General features: G+C 40.5%; 1 protein-coding gene across 1 annotated transcript in view; it reads right to left on the bottom strand.

Annotated features, from left to right (window-relative positions):
- Positions 1–1,112: 1,112 nt before the first annotated feature.
- Positions 1,113–18,124, bottom strand: part of Jing (AE binding protein 2 jing) — a 98,439-nt gene continuing 81,427 nt past the window's right edge. The window contains exons 2-9 of the mRNA XM_071786203.1: positions 15,414–15,822; positions 13,719–14,029; positions 10,145–10,610; positions 9,815–9,994; positions 9,506–9,647; positions 9,307–9,437; positions 9,166–9,233; positions 1,113–9,068 (exon numbers count right to left, since the gene is read on the bottom strand). Of these exons, the coding sequence (XP_071642304.1) occupies positions 8,891–9,068; positions 9,166–9,233; positions 9,307–9,437; positions 9,506–9,647; positions 9,815–9,994; positions 10,145–10,610; positions 13,719–14,029; positions 15,414–15,822 (1,885 nt within the window). The 3' untranslated portion in view covers positions 1,113–8,890. The remainder of the gene's footprint in view (positions 9,069–9,165; positions 9,234–9,306; positions 9,438–9,505; positions 9,648–9,814; positions 9,995–10,144; positions 10,611–13,718; positions 14,030–15,413; positions 15,823–18,124) is intronic.

Raw genomic sequence — 18,124 nt, 5'->3', positions numbered from 1 at the left:
CACCTGATTTCACCAATGAAATCTACCAGAACGCCCCTGAAAAATCCAGTACCGGTCATTATTTTGGATCATACCAATCACCATCATAGCAATCAATATGCTAGTAATGCATCACGGGATATTTCGGGATATATTAACCCATTGGCTGTGTAAGAGAATTTTACTATTTGAGCCAAAAGTGTGTTGAAAAAAAAGTTCATTGGATTATTATGAAACTTGATACCCTTATGTTTTTTGGGTCTCTGAATCCAAATATGATGTCAGATTTACAAAATTCAAAATGGCGGGTCCAATATGGCGGATTAAAATTACAAAAAATAGACGAAATTTTATTATTATTATTTTGAATTTTGAAAATCTGATTTTATATTCGGATTCAGAGACCCAAAAAACATAAGGGTACCAAATTTCATGAAAATCAGACCTTTTTTTGTAATTTTGATCCGCCATATTAGATCCGCCATTTTGAATTTTGTACATCTGATTTCGGATTCGTAATCAGCGACCCCAGAAATCCCCGAGAACAAGTTTCAAGCAAATTCAGAAAGTTTTACTTTGTTTTTTCTACGTTGCGGCTATAGCCGTCATACACAGTCAACGGGTTAAAGCGTTATTCATTTTATTTCAAATCGCAATCTTGTAACTTTTATTTGTATCAAAAGTTTGAGTCATAAGAAAATTTTCGACTCGTAATGTTAGGGCAATAATTAAATCGCTAACTAAAAATTTAATGGATCTGAAAATATAATGAAATTTTGCTGAAATGTATTTTAAATGCTCTCTCAATTGACTCCATTTCATTGTTCCATCCATATTTCAGTAAAAATTCAGTTTTCAGTTACCTAATTTCGTTATATCTAATATTTAAAAAAATCTACTACTTTTCAACGGTATAATTTAACTCTCCTTATTTTTCACAGTAATTACATTACATTCATTTTGAAATATATATTCAGTAATTTTTCAATAATTTTATTTCATCGATTTCAGCAAAATATTTTCAGGGAATAAGATGGTGTTATTTGACGTGGATGAAGATTAGGAAATCGCGCCATCATTTTCGGGATATGGTATTTCGAGAATGGTATTGAAGTGAAGAGACAACAAGAACATACGATATCGCAACCGTGAAATTATTATTATTCTCTTACAATATCTATCTCTTTAATGTTCTGTTCTTGAGCTATAAACCGTCATTCGTGTTTGTACATGAAAGTATCCAAAAAAGACAAAGCACTGCTCGGATATTTCTCTCTTATTCGTCTCTCATTCGCTCGGACTTCGGGAAAAGCTCCCGCGCGCGCTTCTCTCGCTCCTCTCTCCTATTATTCCGAATTTTCCCTCTTTTTTTTACCCCCCTCCCCCCCTCGTAGAACCACTATGTGGATTTTAATGAACACCGGCGGTGCTTTCAACGATCGGTCGATCCACACAATGAACGCAACTTGTCTTTTCCTTTTATTATTATTTGGCAGTGCGAAACAACCGTGCTCGTTCGCTTCCTCTTTCGCTACGCAATTCGAGTCTTGTCGAGTCTTGTCGAGATATGAGAAACGCTACATCGGCTTTACATCAACCTCGGTGAAACGGCGAGAAATCGTGAGATCGTTCGGGCCCCGAAAAAAAATTCGGTCCGAATATATTTCAGGTGATTGGTCGCGCCGCTCGATCCTCGCCGCTCCGTCCATAGCGCGAAAAATATCGTCTTTCCTTTTCCCTTTTTAAACATCTACAGGGCTCGCGAGATAACGAAGCTGAATTTTAATTTAGGTGGGGCTCACCAGTTTTCATCGTTCCGCGCGCGTATATATACTTCGAGTTTCTTTTTCTACACGCTATAAACCATATTAGTTTAAACTATGCAATATACTTTTCTACTTTTATACAAGTACAAGCACTTCTCTAATCGAAGCAATCTCGCGGGGCCGCGAGCAGATCATTAAAGTCGTTAAAGGGTTTCAGCAAGCACAATAAAGATGTCCATCGTAATAATATATTTTAATATATACACTATTTATTTAAAAAATAATTTTAAAAAAAATCGATCGAATAAGATTGACGTGGTAATTTTTTACAGGACTCTTTGGAACTGAGGAAGAAAGACGTACCTCTAATACTGATTACACGAATTACTCGAATTAATGGTGTTTCGCTAATTAGAACTTAGGCGGCCCTCGTCGCGATCGCTCGAACTCTCTTCTCGTCACGCTTTTACATAGAATTTATAATAAATGCAAACACTATATCTGTAATTAGCTATACTTATATGCACATATCTCGGTGGGAGGAGGGGGGGCTTTGCATATCGCGACAATACATTCAATTATTTACAAGTCCCCGAGCCGCGGCAAAGAAACCCGGTCGAAAATCATATATGTGTCTCGATCTGCGTCCCGCCGCCGCCGCCGCCCGCTTAAAATAATATCCCGCCACGACCGTCTTCTCCCGACCTTCGGTGTACTGCTGCCTTTTTCCTTTATACATTTACAAAGCCTTGTAACTTCTATCGACACGCTTGCTTACATCCACGTACAGTGACGACCGAGTCCGAGGAAAACTGGCGTGCCCCGCCGCGCCGAGCCCTTATTCGCACGTTTGTCAACGTGCAACTCTAGCTAGTTTCCTTCTTTCCGTCAACGCCGTGTGAGATCCTCGAGTTTTGTATACGTGTGCTCGTAGAAATCCGCTCTATCGGTCTTCTTCCAGAACGCTCCAGGAAATTCCACGCGAAAGTATCGGTTGCTTTCATTTCATACCCGGGTAAGTATTGATCAAAACGTCCGATGAATTAACGCAATAGATTTCCGTCTTTCCTTGATTTCTCATCTTCGCCAATTTTTTTCAGCTTAAAATTTATGCAGTTAACATTCTGAATGCTCCCCAAGCCTTTTGCGTGGATTTTTTGAGAAAAAACGGTAAAAAAATTGTTCTCTGAAAAACGACCCAGCCAAAAATGATTAGAATCGACATCAACTCGACGAAGGTACGTCGATAAATAGTCGATGTTAAATATTGGTTAATATTTTGTCATCTTCGATCTCATCATAATTGGTTTTATGTCAATTAAGCAATCGCGAATATTTCTGCAAGATTTCTATTGTTCTTTCGGTCAAATATTGGCTGATATCTTGTCATCTTCAACCTCATCACAATATTCACAATTATTTTTATGTTAATTGAGCAATTGCGAATACCTCTGCAAGATTTCTATTGCTGTTTCGGTCAACTCTGCATCGAATCAGTGCAAAGCACAATATTCATCAGACAGCATAATATAATATATATATATATAGAGAGAGATCTTCTAGAAATCTCCTAAAAATAAATTACTCAATTAACAGAAAGGCAATTATGATAAAATCGAAGGTGACAAAATATCGACATCGGCCATTTATCGACACTTCGATATCGATTTAACTAATTATTTATGGCTGGGGAGAGATACTTTGCATACTACTAGATAATTAATTCAGTGAGGTTTGTAATTAAGTCGTGATTAAGTAAATATACAGAGAATCTCACAGGTAAAATTTCTTTCGTATTGCTTTCATTTGCGCTTTCTTCTTCTAATTTTTGCAAAAATACGACGCCCACAGAATTCCTGTACCCCTCCATACTCTCGCATTCCTCCTCTTTCATTCATCCCTTTCATTCTTTTCCTTTCGCGTGCCCATCATTTTTTGTCCTATATTAATTACAGCTAATCTCTCACTCTCTCTTTCTCTCTCTCTCTCTCTCTCTCTCTTTCTCACGTTCTCCCACACACCGTTCAAAAGAAGTAAATCTACGACGTATATATTTATGTTGTGTATGTGTATGTCTGTGTGTTCCGCAAAGTTCTTTCCAAAAACCCGATAGGAAAAAAAAAGAATAAGTGTTCGCATATTTCGCTTTACTATATTTTCCGCTCTTTTTTCCAATGCTAATACAGACCTAATTAACTTAGAGAACACTTTATGTTCTCTTAAACGTACGCCCGTATTATTTAGTGCATTGCGCAGCATCGCGTGAATTGATTTATAATTTATATAATTCTATTTAAAAAAAACCCGCACGAAACGTGTAAAAAAAAGAACACCAGAAATCATAGAAATAAGATGATTTCCGTTCAGGTCAGACTTCGTGCACTAGAAAAACGTATACAAATCGTTTTACGCGTGCCCTCCCCCCCCAGTTCTCTTTCAGCCTTCCGTCTCTTTATTATCATTATTATAAAAAATTCGACATTGATTCTACAACGATAATTTAGAATTGTCAGCAGGCCGATACGAACGATGGTAAATACACGAAATGCTACAGTTACGCGTGTGTGTATGTGTGTGGCTAGGCCACGTGTATTTTTCAATATTCTTCACAGTTTACAGAGAAAAATTTATTCACCGCCGTCGATTCGGATGCGCTAAGAAATTCGGCCGTCACGCGACAGCGTAAAGAAATTGTTTTAGCTAAATGTAATCGGTTCGTTTTCTTGGCGAGCGACAATAAACGCAGGTGCGACTCTTATCCGCGATTAGTAGAAGGGGAAAAAACGAGAGAACGTAACGTATGAGAAAATACTTAATCGGAATTAGACTCGCCAATTACATAATTATACAAAGCATAATTATACACGAGCGTCCTAAACATATTCGCAATCTCGAATAAACTTATCGTAAACAGGATCGCTAGGGTATCAAACCGAGCTCGTCCGGAAAAATTACCACGAAACTAAAATTCCTTTATTGTACTTTTATGTTATTCTCGTATTGCCGATCCGCTCGAATTTAATTTTACATTCGCGAGAAGTAGATAATATAACTGGAAGGACCTTCGAAGAGTGCATTCCTCTCCGTGTCTCACTCTTTTTACCATTTGTCGCGGTTCTTCCATTCCACGAGATCAAGCGCGATCAGGTAAACCGAGAGTTCTTTCTATCGTCTCACCTTTACGCTAATACTACAAAAATGATTTTTTTTTTAAAGAATAAGAACTTAATAACTAACGGAACCTCTGCTCAGCTCTTTTTTCTCTCTCTCTAAATAAATTATATCTAAATATCAACTAAAGAGTCGTGAAGTACGATCGATCTAATTGGTCGGTTGCAAAGAAAGACATGTTCCGTGAAACGATTATTTGTTGCCAGAAATGGCAGATAAGTTTTCACGTACGTAAAAGATTGGTCCCTTACCTAATCGATACAATCTTGACTGACGACAATCCGTTTTACAATGAGCAGAGATCGTGTGACAGAAAATTGGCAAGGTGAAATGATAGAAACAACGGTCGGAAGGAGAAATAATCGCGCCACAAAAGAACAAAAATTAGACGATGAACGTATGAATGATCGAAACACAATGAGATATGAAATGCGGATGTCGAAGAGAAGCAAGGATTAAATATACAATTTTCACTTCACTCGAAACTAACGCAAACGTTTAAAATACGTTACAAAGACACCCTTATTTTTCGAGCATCTTTTAAGCAACGTATCTCGATTTTTGTGTTATTTGTACATCTTGATATATTGATATTACTCTTATAACAACTCTTCTTCGCTCCTTAAACTTTTATATCTTATCGTGTTTCGGCCCGAAAGCGGGATCACGAAGAACACATGAACGATTCCTCACGAAACATCGTATGGCATTGAGGAGTCGTCCCGATAAAACTTTGAATCGATTCGAAACGCGAGTAAACAGGACTCCCCGGCAGAACGCGTGATATCTCTTTTCACCCTCGTCCTGTTCTGTATATGTCTCACTGGCAGTGCCTTAGATCACGTGCACGACGAAATTTGGCAGTGCGCGATACATGAGCGCTCGGAGAGAATATCGCCGGTTTTAAAGAAAACTATAAAAATTAAATAATTACTTTTCTAAAGCTAAAAATAAATCATCACTCCATTTAGATTTAGAACACAGGTTCAGGGCGCGAATAATTAATTGTCCTAAGTTCACGGATATCGTCCAAACGTAAAAATTAAATTCAGCTTACGGCATAATTTTCAAATTAACTTGCAAAGCGTTATGTAAATGACTTTCTTTAGGAACGGCGATATAGACTCGAAGGATGTACAAATCCGGGAACAGTGGCTGCGGCTAGGCCGTGTGTGTATATATGTGTGTGTATGAATGTACGTATAAAGAGAAAAGAGCCGACGACGAGTTTCTTACAAGCACGTTATGAACGAATATATGCTCGTGCAATAGAGAGAGATACTACGTTAGAGGCGCGCCGTTAGAACGACGGGGCTGGCAGTGCGTGATTCTGGCAGTGACGCGTTTATATTATCCGGTGTTGATCTTTCGGTCCCTTCAAAAGGAAGGAAGGAAGGAAATCCACCGCCGTATGCGTGCCGCCCTCGCGGGGACGCTGTGCTCGAAAATCAACGGATACAGAGAGATATACCTTCTTTTTAGATAGCTTTCGCGTACTCGCGAGTGGCTTGCCTCAACGGCGACGAGTAACAAGCCCGCGGCTGCGCGAGTACAGGGTTTTCGTGTAATATGCCGTTTCGTTACGATAATTTCAACTAAGTATTTACATTTACAACTTCGCGGCCTCGCGGTTCGCGACGCGCCGCGCACGCCACGCGCACGGAACACCCCCCTTCACACGCGGGCAGTTTTGAGAAAAAGTAAATTGTCATTCATTAAAATATCATGTCCCATGAGACGGACGTGACGACGACGCGTTATCGGAATGGCCGCGCTTCTTGTTACATGCATCCTCGCGCGTCAGCTAGAGATCTATTCGGTTATACACTTACAATCATACTTTATAATAATAGTAAGAATAATTAATTGATTAATTATGTCGTAGAGCTCTTAATTACAGTTATATTGGCAGTGTTTCTTAGCTGGTGTGTAAATGACGTACCGTCTTTGTCTGTCTGTGTGTCACATACGGTCTCCATTTCTCTCTCCAACTCTCTCTCTCTCCATCCTTCATTCACATTTTATCTACTCATCCATTCCTATTTTCTCTCTCAGTCGTCTCATCAATTTCTCATTCAACGCACTTTCAATCATTCAACACACACGACACGACGTATATTCTTCTCCTTCGCGAGTCTTAATTTACATGAAGTTCTATTCGCTACGCATGTACATGCACGCGGCGTTGCTGCTCCGCGATCGTCCACAAGCATTCATGGTCGCAAAATTTATCTTTTTTTGCAACCGCGATAAACTATGTACGCGCGGGAGCGGCGACGCGTGCACGTCTTGCTCTTTGTTCACTCCCTTTATAGCATTCTTCGCTTAACAAGTCGTGGGAAATGTAACACAGCCTACGTAATTTACCCCTTTTGAGGGTAACAGCTCATCGGTTGCGGTCGCGCAGCATGTTAACTACTCCCAGTTTTCTTCATCTTAGCACTCGATTAAATTTTGTGCTCTCTGGTGCGATGAGCGTACGTTAACACGCTGCGCGAGACTCAGCAGAAAGATAAAAGTAACGCGATGATGAAGTACACGAGAACACGTTTCAGGCACGGAAACGAGGCAAGCTCGATGCCGTGCGCCTCTCTCTACAAAAAGCTGGCTCGGGCATGCCTCGGGCCCTAAGAACACTATCATTTCCTTAATTTTGTTTTTTTTTGTACATCGCCTCTCCGTTCCATCTCTACGAAGAACGAAGAGAAACAATCCTCGTTAGAAACCTCGGCTGGCGTACGTGTCGTCCGATTATTCCGCAATCTTTCAATTTCGTGCCGAGCTTTTCAAGCCTGGGAGACTGTCAACCCCATTCAGGGAAATAACGGCGAATTCGGAGCATTATCACTCGGTCTCTCTTACACACACACATGCACGCTTTCATCCGTATTGTCTTGCATCCTCACCTAACAGCCTAAACCCGCCCTTCCCCGATTTTCTCTAAGTCTCTCATACAATCCCGATACAGTCTTCTGCGCCCGCTTCGCGCTGTCCACGATCCTCTTCTTTCTTCCCGTGTCTCTTCCTCTTCGTGTCCCATTTCATGTCATGACGACGACCGACGCGAGTTTCTACCGAGTTGTAAATCGAGGTAGACGTATCTTCTCTCTTCTTTTACCTTTCTCTCGAAGCATCGTCGGAGATCGCAAAGACCATCAGTTCCCGGAAGTGCCAAGGGGCCGATGTTAGATATTAATTGAGTCTTAAGGCCACCAGAGTGATTATCTCCTTATAAATTGTTAACTACCGCTTAAATATTTTGTCTGTGCACTCCCTCTGTTTCCTTTGGCAAAACCAAATACGCAAAAGCTCTTTACTGCTTTCTTTTTTTTTCGCTTTTTGTCTTTGTCTACCGTTCCTGCCGCTTCCCCCGCGCGTCTATCTCTGGGATCTTGATCGGCAGTAGATCGGTACAAAACGTATCCACAGTGAGGCACTTTCGAGGCCCAGACTTAGCGCTTCCGAAGCCGACGAGCGTCGAAATATGCGAGGTACTCGTGGCAGAGATCCGCGTAGAATTAGCGCGATTAGTAGATGTATCCATCGATAAATAATGACGAAGATGTTCATTGCTGAGCAATATTCTCGTCCCCGAAAACGGAGGACGGATAATCGCGTTCCCCTTTGTTCATCCTTCAGACGTGTCCCTTGATCTTATCGCTACTGTCTGCTACTCTGCGAGTCATCCTGAATTTATCTCTCGATTTCCTTCGACATTGCGATTCTTATTTCCTAATCGATCTACAAGGATTGGTCGTTCATCTTCAGATAAATTATCTTCTAAAGCGGCCTCCGTCTCTTTCGATACGTTCGGGTATTTCAGGTCGCACCGTCGCGGCCCTCGTCTTCACCAACCAGGAAGCGTTATAGACTGTGTCGTGCTCTCGTGTCAACGGCAGCACTCTGTTCTTCTTCTCTGGTTCAGGTGTCGGCGCTCGTTAGATCAGTTCTGGTATGCCAATTGGCCGACATTATCACGAGTCCTTTACCGGCTTCCGGCGCTGCTTCGCTCGCGCCGTCGGCGGTGCGCGACCGCTTATCGCGGGATAGAGAGCTAAACTCACTTGTTCCGGGTTACTAGCAGCCGCTTTGCGAATACCTACGTGTTTCGTACTTTGTACTTCGGATTCTAATACCCATTCGTCCGGTTCTCTGTAAGAAACGCAACGACAAAAGAATGAATCATGAGTCTCTCGGATATCGCGTGCGTAACTATGTAGTTAAAGTTTATTTTTACACGAAAACTTACATATCTTGAGGATACCACCGTAGTAATACCTTCGTCTTCCCGTCCAATTCGACTCTTCTCGCTAAAACCTGGAAAAGGAAATTTATTGAAGTAAATGCATTTTACAATGTTAGCCGTATGATGCAACAATAAATTTCTTACTTGACTAGTTAGTACCATCGAGTTTCCTGGCGTCTCAGCTAGTCGCCCTTGCGTCCTCGATGTCGCTAGTTCCAGTAGCCTGTGCTGGAGACCCTCCATTATTCCCGAGTCAAAGTAATCAAAAAGTCTCGCTGCAAAAAAGATACCGTGATGGAAGAAATCTGTAATCAATGTGGAGTCGTAATGAAAAGACACTCACCTGACCAAGGTTGCCGCCTATATCTAAGCTTCTTGCCATTTCTTCTAACGAGCTTGCCGCCATTCTCGCAACTACGTCTCCCGTTACTGCTGCTCGTTTCCGACTGATTGAAGTGACCATTCACGTGCCTCTCGAGGGCGGTCTGTAAATAAATGTGGATTAGTTTTTGAATATTTTCCTGGACAAAAATCAATGATATGAGGAAAACCCTCATTACCTGAGAGGGCGGTCTGTAAATGAATATGGATTAGTTTTTAAATATTTTCCCGGACAAAAATCAATTATATGCGAGGAAAACACCAACGTTACCTGGGAGCTGAATCTGCAACCGCAACCGTCGACGATGCATCGAAAGGGTTTGTTACCGCCGTGAGACAGAACGTGTCTCTCTAGCCATCGCCGGGAACATGACGTCCTACCTTGCACCTTGCATCCCTGCCAATGACAGACGAAATTGTCGCCGCCAGTTTGCGTGTTGATGTGTGCAGCCTATAAAGAATACAAATTGCATAAGTTAGATTTTACATTATTAATAGTAAGTTGATTATTCGAGTAAGAAATACAAGACTCTATTGATTGATTTTCGAGCATTTTCTGCGAAGGCTAAAGATTTACGGTAAAAAATGTTCTCTCACGTACCTGTAGATGCTCTAAAAGACCACCCACTGACTCGAAGCTGGCTTCGCACTTATCCCAACGACAAATCCCGCTGTCAGTAGCCTGCGGTCTGTCCTTCTCGGGCGCTCGTGCCGGAAACCGAATGGTAGTAGGTGCTGAGAGGATAGGCGACGGTTTCGATTCGCTGCCTCGGGAGTCCTCCTCATCTACATCGTCTTCGTCGACTGGCGCCGATTGGCCATCCTCGTCCTTACTGTCCTCCTTCGACGGCGAGAATAGCCTCGAAATGGGAGAGTCGTGGCCGCTCTGCGACCTTAACGCACCCAGGATACCTCCACAGCTGTTCGTCAGGTTGTTGTTCTCATTCACATGCGGCTTCGCCGCCAAGATTGCCTTGAAGTCCAACGGTTCGTCCAGTAGTGGCGAGGCGGCAGTAGCCGGCGGGGAGTTGCCCTTAGTCGAATTAATACTCGCGTCCGAAGTTAACCTGTTTAAAAAAAAAAAGGAAAAGTTATTAACCAGAAAACAGCCTTTACTTACCAGAGTGTTCCATTCCTTTCGACTAAAAAAATTACATGTTTGGTGAATTAATTTATAAATCCGAGCTTCACGGAAAGTCTTGGAGACGCTTTGAAGACGTTTTTAAGATATCTTTTAAGGAGGTCCGAAACACGTCTTTGAGACATCTTTTAGACACGCATGTTGCCTGGGAAACTTTTTCTCAATATGCGTCTAATAGCAAACGACTAGATAGTTAAAGATGTATGTCAGAAGTTCAAGGATAACACCATTGTCATAACATTTTGCTGAGATATTCATTAATGTAGTTTGTTTCTACATGTGAAACTCGAAGTCAATTTACCGTAGCGTTTTCAAGAAAATTATTATGAAATATAACTTTGTACATAAGACGTAGTCTTATAGCGAACAGTGCACACATTGACCGTTCATCTATTACAATATCTCATACTAACAAGAGAAAATATATTAATGTATTGAATATATTAATGTATTGGAATTGTCAACGACGTCATAAACCGTAAAATATAATTAATTCACCACATAATTTAGGAAAAAATTGATCTTTAATATTGGAACTTGAGAAAATCTCATTCCTATTGATGTTCTGAAACTTGGCAACGAATAAAACGCGTATAATATAAGTGTACAGCCTCCAAAATTAGTTTGTTGTGTAAAACTATTTTTTCTATAAACTTCTAAAATTGAAAGAAAAAAAAAAGAAAAAATATCAAATAATCTTATTGATAGATAAAGGCCCTTTAAAAAATTTGAGATGACAGTATAAGGTAACGATAAAAATTTAAATTAATTTTGAATTATATATATTTCTTATTCTGATTTTTTCCAAATTATTATTAATAAAGAAAATTTTTATATTAGAAAAAAATGAATATTTTGGAAATTTTTATACTCAATTTTTATTAAAATCCATGGACAATGCATACACCAATCATTTATATATCACCTTTTATTGGTACAAGAAATATTTCTTGTACCAATAAGAATGAAAAATCATTGTTTTTTAGTAGTAAGTCTTCCTTCTAACTTCTCTACGGAGAAGATTCATTATAATTTTCCATACTTTTTTTTAATACTTTTCAGTTTTCTTACTTTTACTTGCGTTTTTCTATGCTTTGTTAAGGCTCCTGGGTACTCATCGTGGCCATGTTAGATCGTGACATCAGAGATGAGAAATGACACGCTGAGAATTCTTGCGTGCCACTTTTAAATAAAAAAATATTTGGATAAAAAAACATTTCTGATCGCTTTCACACACTTATAAAATATTCCGAAAACTATCTTTTTCTTTTGATAGTCAAACAGTAAAAATCATAAAATGAATGTAATACGAAGCCTCTCATACAGGCTTATGCGCAGGCGCATGTCAAGGAAAAAGGATAGTTTTCGGAATATTTTATAAGTGTGTTAAAGCAATCAGAAGTGTTTTTCCATCCAAATATATTTTTATTTAAAAATGGCACGCAAGAATTCTTAGCGTGTCATTTCTCGTCTCTGACGTCACGATCTAACATAGCCGTGGCGAGTACCCAGAAGTCTTAACTCAAATATGAATGCAGTGGCGATTATAAGCCAGGATGACCAATTTGACTGTTTAGAGCGATGTTGCCAAATTTCATAATATAATGTAGGTTTTGCAACAATATCCTAAACAGCACATTATGTCCAAAATCGGGACACAAGACGTCTTTAAGACGTCTTTTAGCCATCATTTCGTAAGACGTCTAAAAGATGTCTAAAAGATGTCTTTTAAACGTCTTATGTGTTCCCGATTTTGGACATGCGTGCTCTCTGGGATAACTCTTTTTTCAGAGTTAAAGTGCCGATATTTATCAATATGCGTATAAAATAATGTATTAAACACATTGAATGTTCCTAACAGGGCTGGTGATTTGCTTCGAAGGCTTCGATATTCGAACTTCGACATTAAAATCTTCGAAAATCGAAGTTTCGAAGCTTCGAAGAATCAAAATTACACAATTATTAATTTAGTGTAATAGTAATAGTACTACAATAAGCACACATTTATAAAATTATATGACAAAATCTGAATGAAATTTCTAATGTTGCAATTATGTCGCTTATGTCGCAAATAGATTTTTCGAAGCTTCGAAAACACCTTAAAGTAAATGTACCAATGCCGGGACACTTATAATCTATGTCTGGACACCTTTATCATTTTAGTTTTTAAATAAATATAACGCGAATTAAAATTAAAGATAAAATTATAATACACGCAAAATATTTTTGTCTTTGATTCTTTGATTTTAATTCGCGTTATAACTTATTTAAGGATTAAAATGATAAAAATGTCCAGACATAGGTATGTATCCAGGCATTGGTACATTTACCTTAAAGATGCATTCCACTTAAGGCCCGCAACGTGAGCATTATTTGTCTTTATTTAACATTTGACAAAAAAACAAGGATGAAATGATTCTATAAGAACGTTGCGGGCGTTAAGTGGAACGTGCCCTAAACTTCGAAAGTTCAAAGTTAACTTCGAAGCTGTCGAAGAGTAACAGCCCCAGTTCCTAATTCTGGCGATAAAAAAAATAATCCAAAATACGAATTTTGTGTTTTATAGATTGGTAATAAAATCAAGAGAGAGCTTCTGTACTTTATTTTATAAATTAATTTTTTCAAAATTAGCTAGTAATTCATTCAGAAATGAATAACAAACTGAAAATAAAAATGATACTTACGCTGAGAAACCATTCTGTAATTTAATAACAATTATTTTACTGTCTTAAAATTTATCGAATGCAGTGCCCTGATTCTGCAACTCTTAACGACAGTGTCGTTATCGCTGTGTTGCGCAGGTATACTATATGGTAAAAATGCTACACGACAATATAACGATAATGTCGTTAGAGCCCGATAATGTCTGTAACTCTAACGACAATATAACGATACTGTCGTTAGAGTTACAGAACAGGGCCGCGGATGGTCATTTGACTAGAGAAGTGCTACCATACATCTTTAAATTGACTAACTAATCAATCAGCATTTTTGCGTTAGGGCGTGCTGCGGACACGGAATCCAATATCTTTACCTAAGAGGTGAGATCTTGGGCAGATTTTTCAGCACGTCGTTCGAGATTGGCAGAATTGGCAGCGACTTCGGCAGCTTCTTGTCTATCTTACCGTTGGCCCTCGGCACGATGACCACCGGTACCTTTTTCGTGTTTGTCGACGTCAACGTCCTCACTTCCCAGGGCTCGTTGGTCATGGTATTCTGGTTCGCATTGGGCGACACGGTGCCCAAGTATTTAGCAAGGCCGCCCTTGTTCCTCTGCACCACGGGTGGCCTTCGAAATTCCGACGAGCTCTTCGCTACCAGCACCATTTCGTTCGTTTTCTTTATCTGTCAATAGAAACGTAACAGTAAAATTTCAGTACTATTGTACTATTTATTTAGGCATACTGTGCGAGAATATCATATCGAAAATAATCAAACATTAACTTGGCATTTCCCAAAAGAGATAAAAATAAAGTAACTTTTTCGTTAACGTCCACATTAAATAAGTAGGGAGATAGCAAATATAGATACTGTTCAAATATGATGTATGACGTCCTCAATATTTTCCAGGAAATATCTCAGTAACATTGAAAGAAATATATGTTTGCTAAGGGCCGGTCTACAATCAGTCGTATGTCGGAACGTAGCCGATGGTGCAATGAAGAAAAATTGTTTTCAAAAAATTCTCTTATTGGACCATCGGCTGCGTTCCGACATCCAATTCCGGCATACGACTGATTGTAGAACCGGTCTAAAAAGAGATTACTGCAGTATAATGCAGATAATAGCAACATTGAAATAGTCGTATACCGGACAAAAAATTCGACAAATATTTCGAATAACTTGTCTTACTTCTCTTCCTGATTCTTGTAATCGCGATGTTAGCCGAGATTTGATCATAATAAAATGAGCGAGACACATTTAACGTTAAACGCGCGATGCGGTGTGAAACACGAATTATCGAGACCGTGCCGCGTCAAATTGCCGATCGATAGGACGAGAGCAATTTCCGTGAATTAATATCAACCTATTGAAAAGACCTACACGCGAGTTTGTTAAAAAAGGCTAATTCAATATCCGATAAACGCGTGCTCGCTGATAAGATGAGTCTGTATCTGAAGTGTTCACGCGAAGTAAAGCCGGTCGATACCTTCAACACTTCTGTTACATTGCGTTGGTTTTCATCGGAGAGAAGCACTTTCTTCCGCCACTATTCCTTTGGTTTATCTGACTTCTACGTACCGTAAATTAAATACCGTTAAACAAACGATGAGTGTTACAGACTGATCTTGCAACAATCAACTTTATATATTTCTACAACCCTTAAATAAAATTTTTCCCGAAGTTCGGATAAAATGAAGATTGATCTTCCATCCATTTGTGCTTTTGAAACCTGAAAGACACTGAAAAATCTCCAGAGTCTTATACAACTCTCTCTTAGAATTCGAAATCTGTCAATGCCTTCGTGTTCGAGTGGCTACCTAACATAGATACCGACTGCGACTCATTCAAAAGTAAACCTTACTACAAAGCTCACATTTCTTTCAAAATATAAAGAGACAGTGGGTTGGGCACATGGGCAATCGAGAACTCATTTTTTACGAAAAGATCTCTCCAGAATCCGCCAAGAGATTTGTGCCTCCGACATCTTTGTCTTTTCGCACAAAATACATGGATACAGTTCTTTCTTGACACATTTATTCGCTTCGATCTCGAGTGAGACACCAACCTTCGGCTGCTGCGGCTTAATCTGCGTCTTAAAGTACTCCGTGATCTTGCCCTGGGACTCGTGGTGGTGTTGGCCGCCCGTGGTCTTTCCGTTCCCCTTGACGGCCCCCCTGGAGGTGGGATCGGCGGCGCCGGAGCGCGGGAGAGCGCCAGCCTCAGGTTCGCCCCTCAGCCTCTTGAATGCGGTGGTGGAGCAGGCGGTCGCCGCCAACGGTGGGGTCCAGGGCCATTGGGGCCTGGTACCGAGCTGCGACGACGGCGCCAGCTTGGGTAGAGACGGCAACGGACTGGCGGATGTGCCGCGTACCGCGGCTACCCCCTCGTCGCTGCTGGTGCTGCACGGCGACCCTGGTTCTGTGATATCGCTGGTGCCGCTGCTGCTGCATTCTCCGCAAGACACCGCGACTCCACTGCGACAAACGAAGAAAAATAGTTTAATGGAAAATCCTTCGGGGAAGAAACGCGCTCGCAAAATTCGCATATCGCGACAAAGTTCGCCCGAATTTTAATTCATTTTATTATTATTGCATAGTATTTTGCTGTTATTAGAATATAATGTATTCCAGGTCTCTATCGTATTATTTTTTTAATGGCACGTTTCTCAATTGATGAATATATAAGTGGATAAATGTGGGATAATATTTCTAGACACGGAATTAGAATTAATAACTAGCGATACCGAGGCATCTTTTATAACATATCAATATAGAAGTATAGTCATTATGATTGATTACAGTCAGCTTGTAACAAGCTGCACGATTCGATAATGAGGCAAAAATCCCCTACGCGACACCACCTACTGCGTTTAACACAGCACAATGTGAGGTATCTCGTTACGGTTGTGTTACGCCCGATCATTATGTCGGCAGAAATTCCGTGTACGTCGTCGTGCAACGCCCCGTTACAAAGTGGTGGTACAATTTATCCGAATGAAGATAGGGGGCTCATCCACCACCTCGTCGCACACCTCGCCATGTTTCGCCCCCCCCCCTGTTCTTTTTTCCCCCCATGGATCCAAGCGAGACCCGAGTCGCCGGTGGTCGGTCGATCGCTCTCGGTCCAGAGACCAGAAGCAAACAGCTTTCGTGGCAACCGCGAAGCGCCACGAAGAGAACCGGTTGGAGACGACAAGCGGCGGCGGCGGCCACGAGGAAATTGCAAGCTTACCGAGTAATGATGTTACCACCAACGCAAACCTAATTACAGGCCTAGACATTGCCAATCGGCCTGGCCCGGTCGCCGTCGTCGTTTAGGGGGTTCCAGTATCGCGGCTCGGCGACCCGTTTTGGTAAATTGCAGGCAAATCGAGGTGTAGGAGACACATGAGCGATGAAAAGCGGTTTCGGGAAATTTGGCATCAAACTTTTTAACAATTTAATTTTTGCAAAAAAGTTGTCGCTTCGCCGTGTGTGTAAAGCTGGCGTATCATTTCGCAGAGAGAATTAATTAATTATATATCTTATTAGTGCACACAGAAGTTATGGAAGATATGAGTTTAAGGTATATGACAGGTTCTGGAGTATAAGGTTTACAGAGAGAATGCATTGATTTAGAATTCAAGTTTTATAAGTTTTAGGATGCAAGGAATGTTATTTTAGAGATAAAGTGAGATATTTGTTCTTCCTGGGTTTAAAGAAAATTTGAGAAAAATTTAGAAATATATGGAATATTAATATTAGTTGTTGCGCGTTGTTGTATAAAAATATGTGTGTGTGTGTGTGTGTGTGTGTGTGTGTGTGTGTGTGTGTGTGTGTGTGTGTGTGTGTGTAGGTGAATAATGTCCGTTTCTTGGCCTACTGCTGAAGCGAACTACGTTCAATATTTTTGAGTTTAGGTTGTGAGTTTAACGTGCAAATAATGGGTTTAGTCGTTTAGGGTTTAAAGGATGGTTTTTCTAAAAGAAATTTAAGAAAGTACGGAATAATGAATTATAAACAGTTGCACGCGTTAAGTTAAAAAAGTTGGTATGAGTCTAAGATATATTGTAAACCAAGTCCATTTCTTGACTTTTTTGTAGCTGAAATTAAATAAATCTAAATCTATCTATATTATTAGTGCACTAACTTTTGTATTTCTATTTATTTTAGTTCTATAATTCTGGATAGAATAAACACAAAATTCTGGCCGACATTTAAAGCGAGATATTGCTTGAAAAATAAAAAAAACAGATAACGCGTTTATCGCTACGATTGTAAAAACACGCAGTTAAGCGCGTATGCGAACAATGAGGTTTTATCCCGCAACTTTCGAATTATTGTATCTTCTAAAAAAAAAAGTTCGCTAAAAACCATCGAGCACGCATCACTTCTCGAATTCGCGAACAGGTCAGCTTCGGTCTCGCGCAAAAAGCCCGCGTTCGCGGTCGTTTCGTCGCGTATCAGTGGCCATAAATTATCCGGTCGGCTATAAAGTGACCGAAAACGAGGAAAAAAACCAACAATTCTTCAGCGCCGTTCTCTCGCGTTTGTCGGATAAGGCCAATCGTCGATCTGCCTCTCCCGACTTTCCGCCTGGCGGGATATTTCGGACAACGTCCGTCTCGCCGCGAATCACAATGTCGAGGGAAAGAGACACTGACCTTTCCACGCTGTGATAGCGCGCGCTATACCGTTTTACGCAACACGCGTAGCGTAGTGCGTATGTCAGTTAGTCGGTCTCCGACGACAAGCGGCGGGGAGACATAAATGTCGTTAATCGACTTTAATACTGATT

Source organism: Temnothorax longispinosus, chromosome 8 (genome assembly GCF_030848805.1).
Source record: "Temnothorax longispinosus isolate EJ_2023e chromosome 8, Tlon_JGU_v1, whole genome shotgun sequence".
Lineage (NCBI taxonomy): Eukaryota > Metazoa > Arthropoda > Insecta > Hymenoptera > Formicidae > Temnothorax > Temnothorax longispinosus.
Note: the sequence above shows the minus strand (reverse complement) of the source record. Positions and strands in the feature narration are given on the sequence as shown.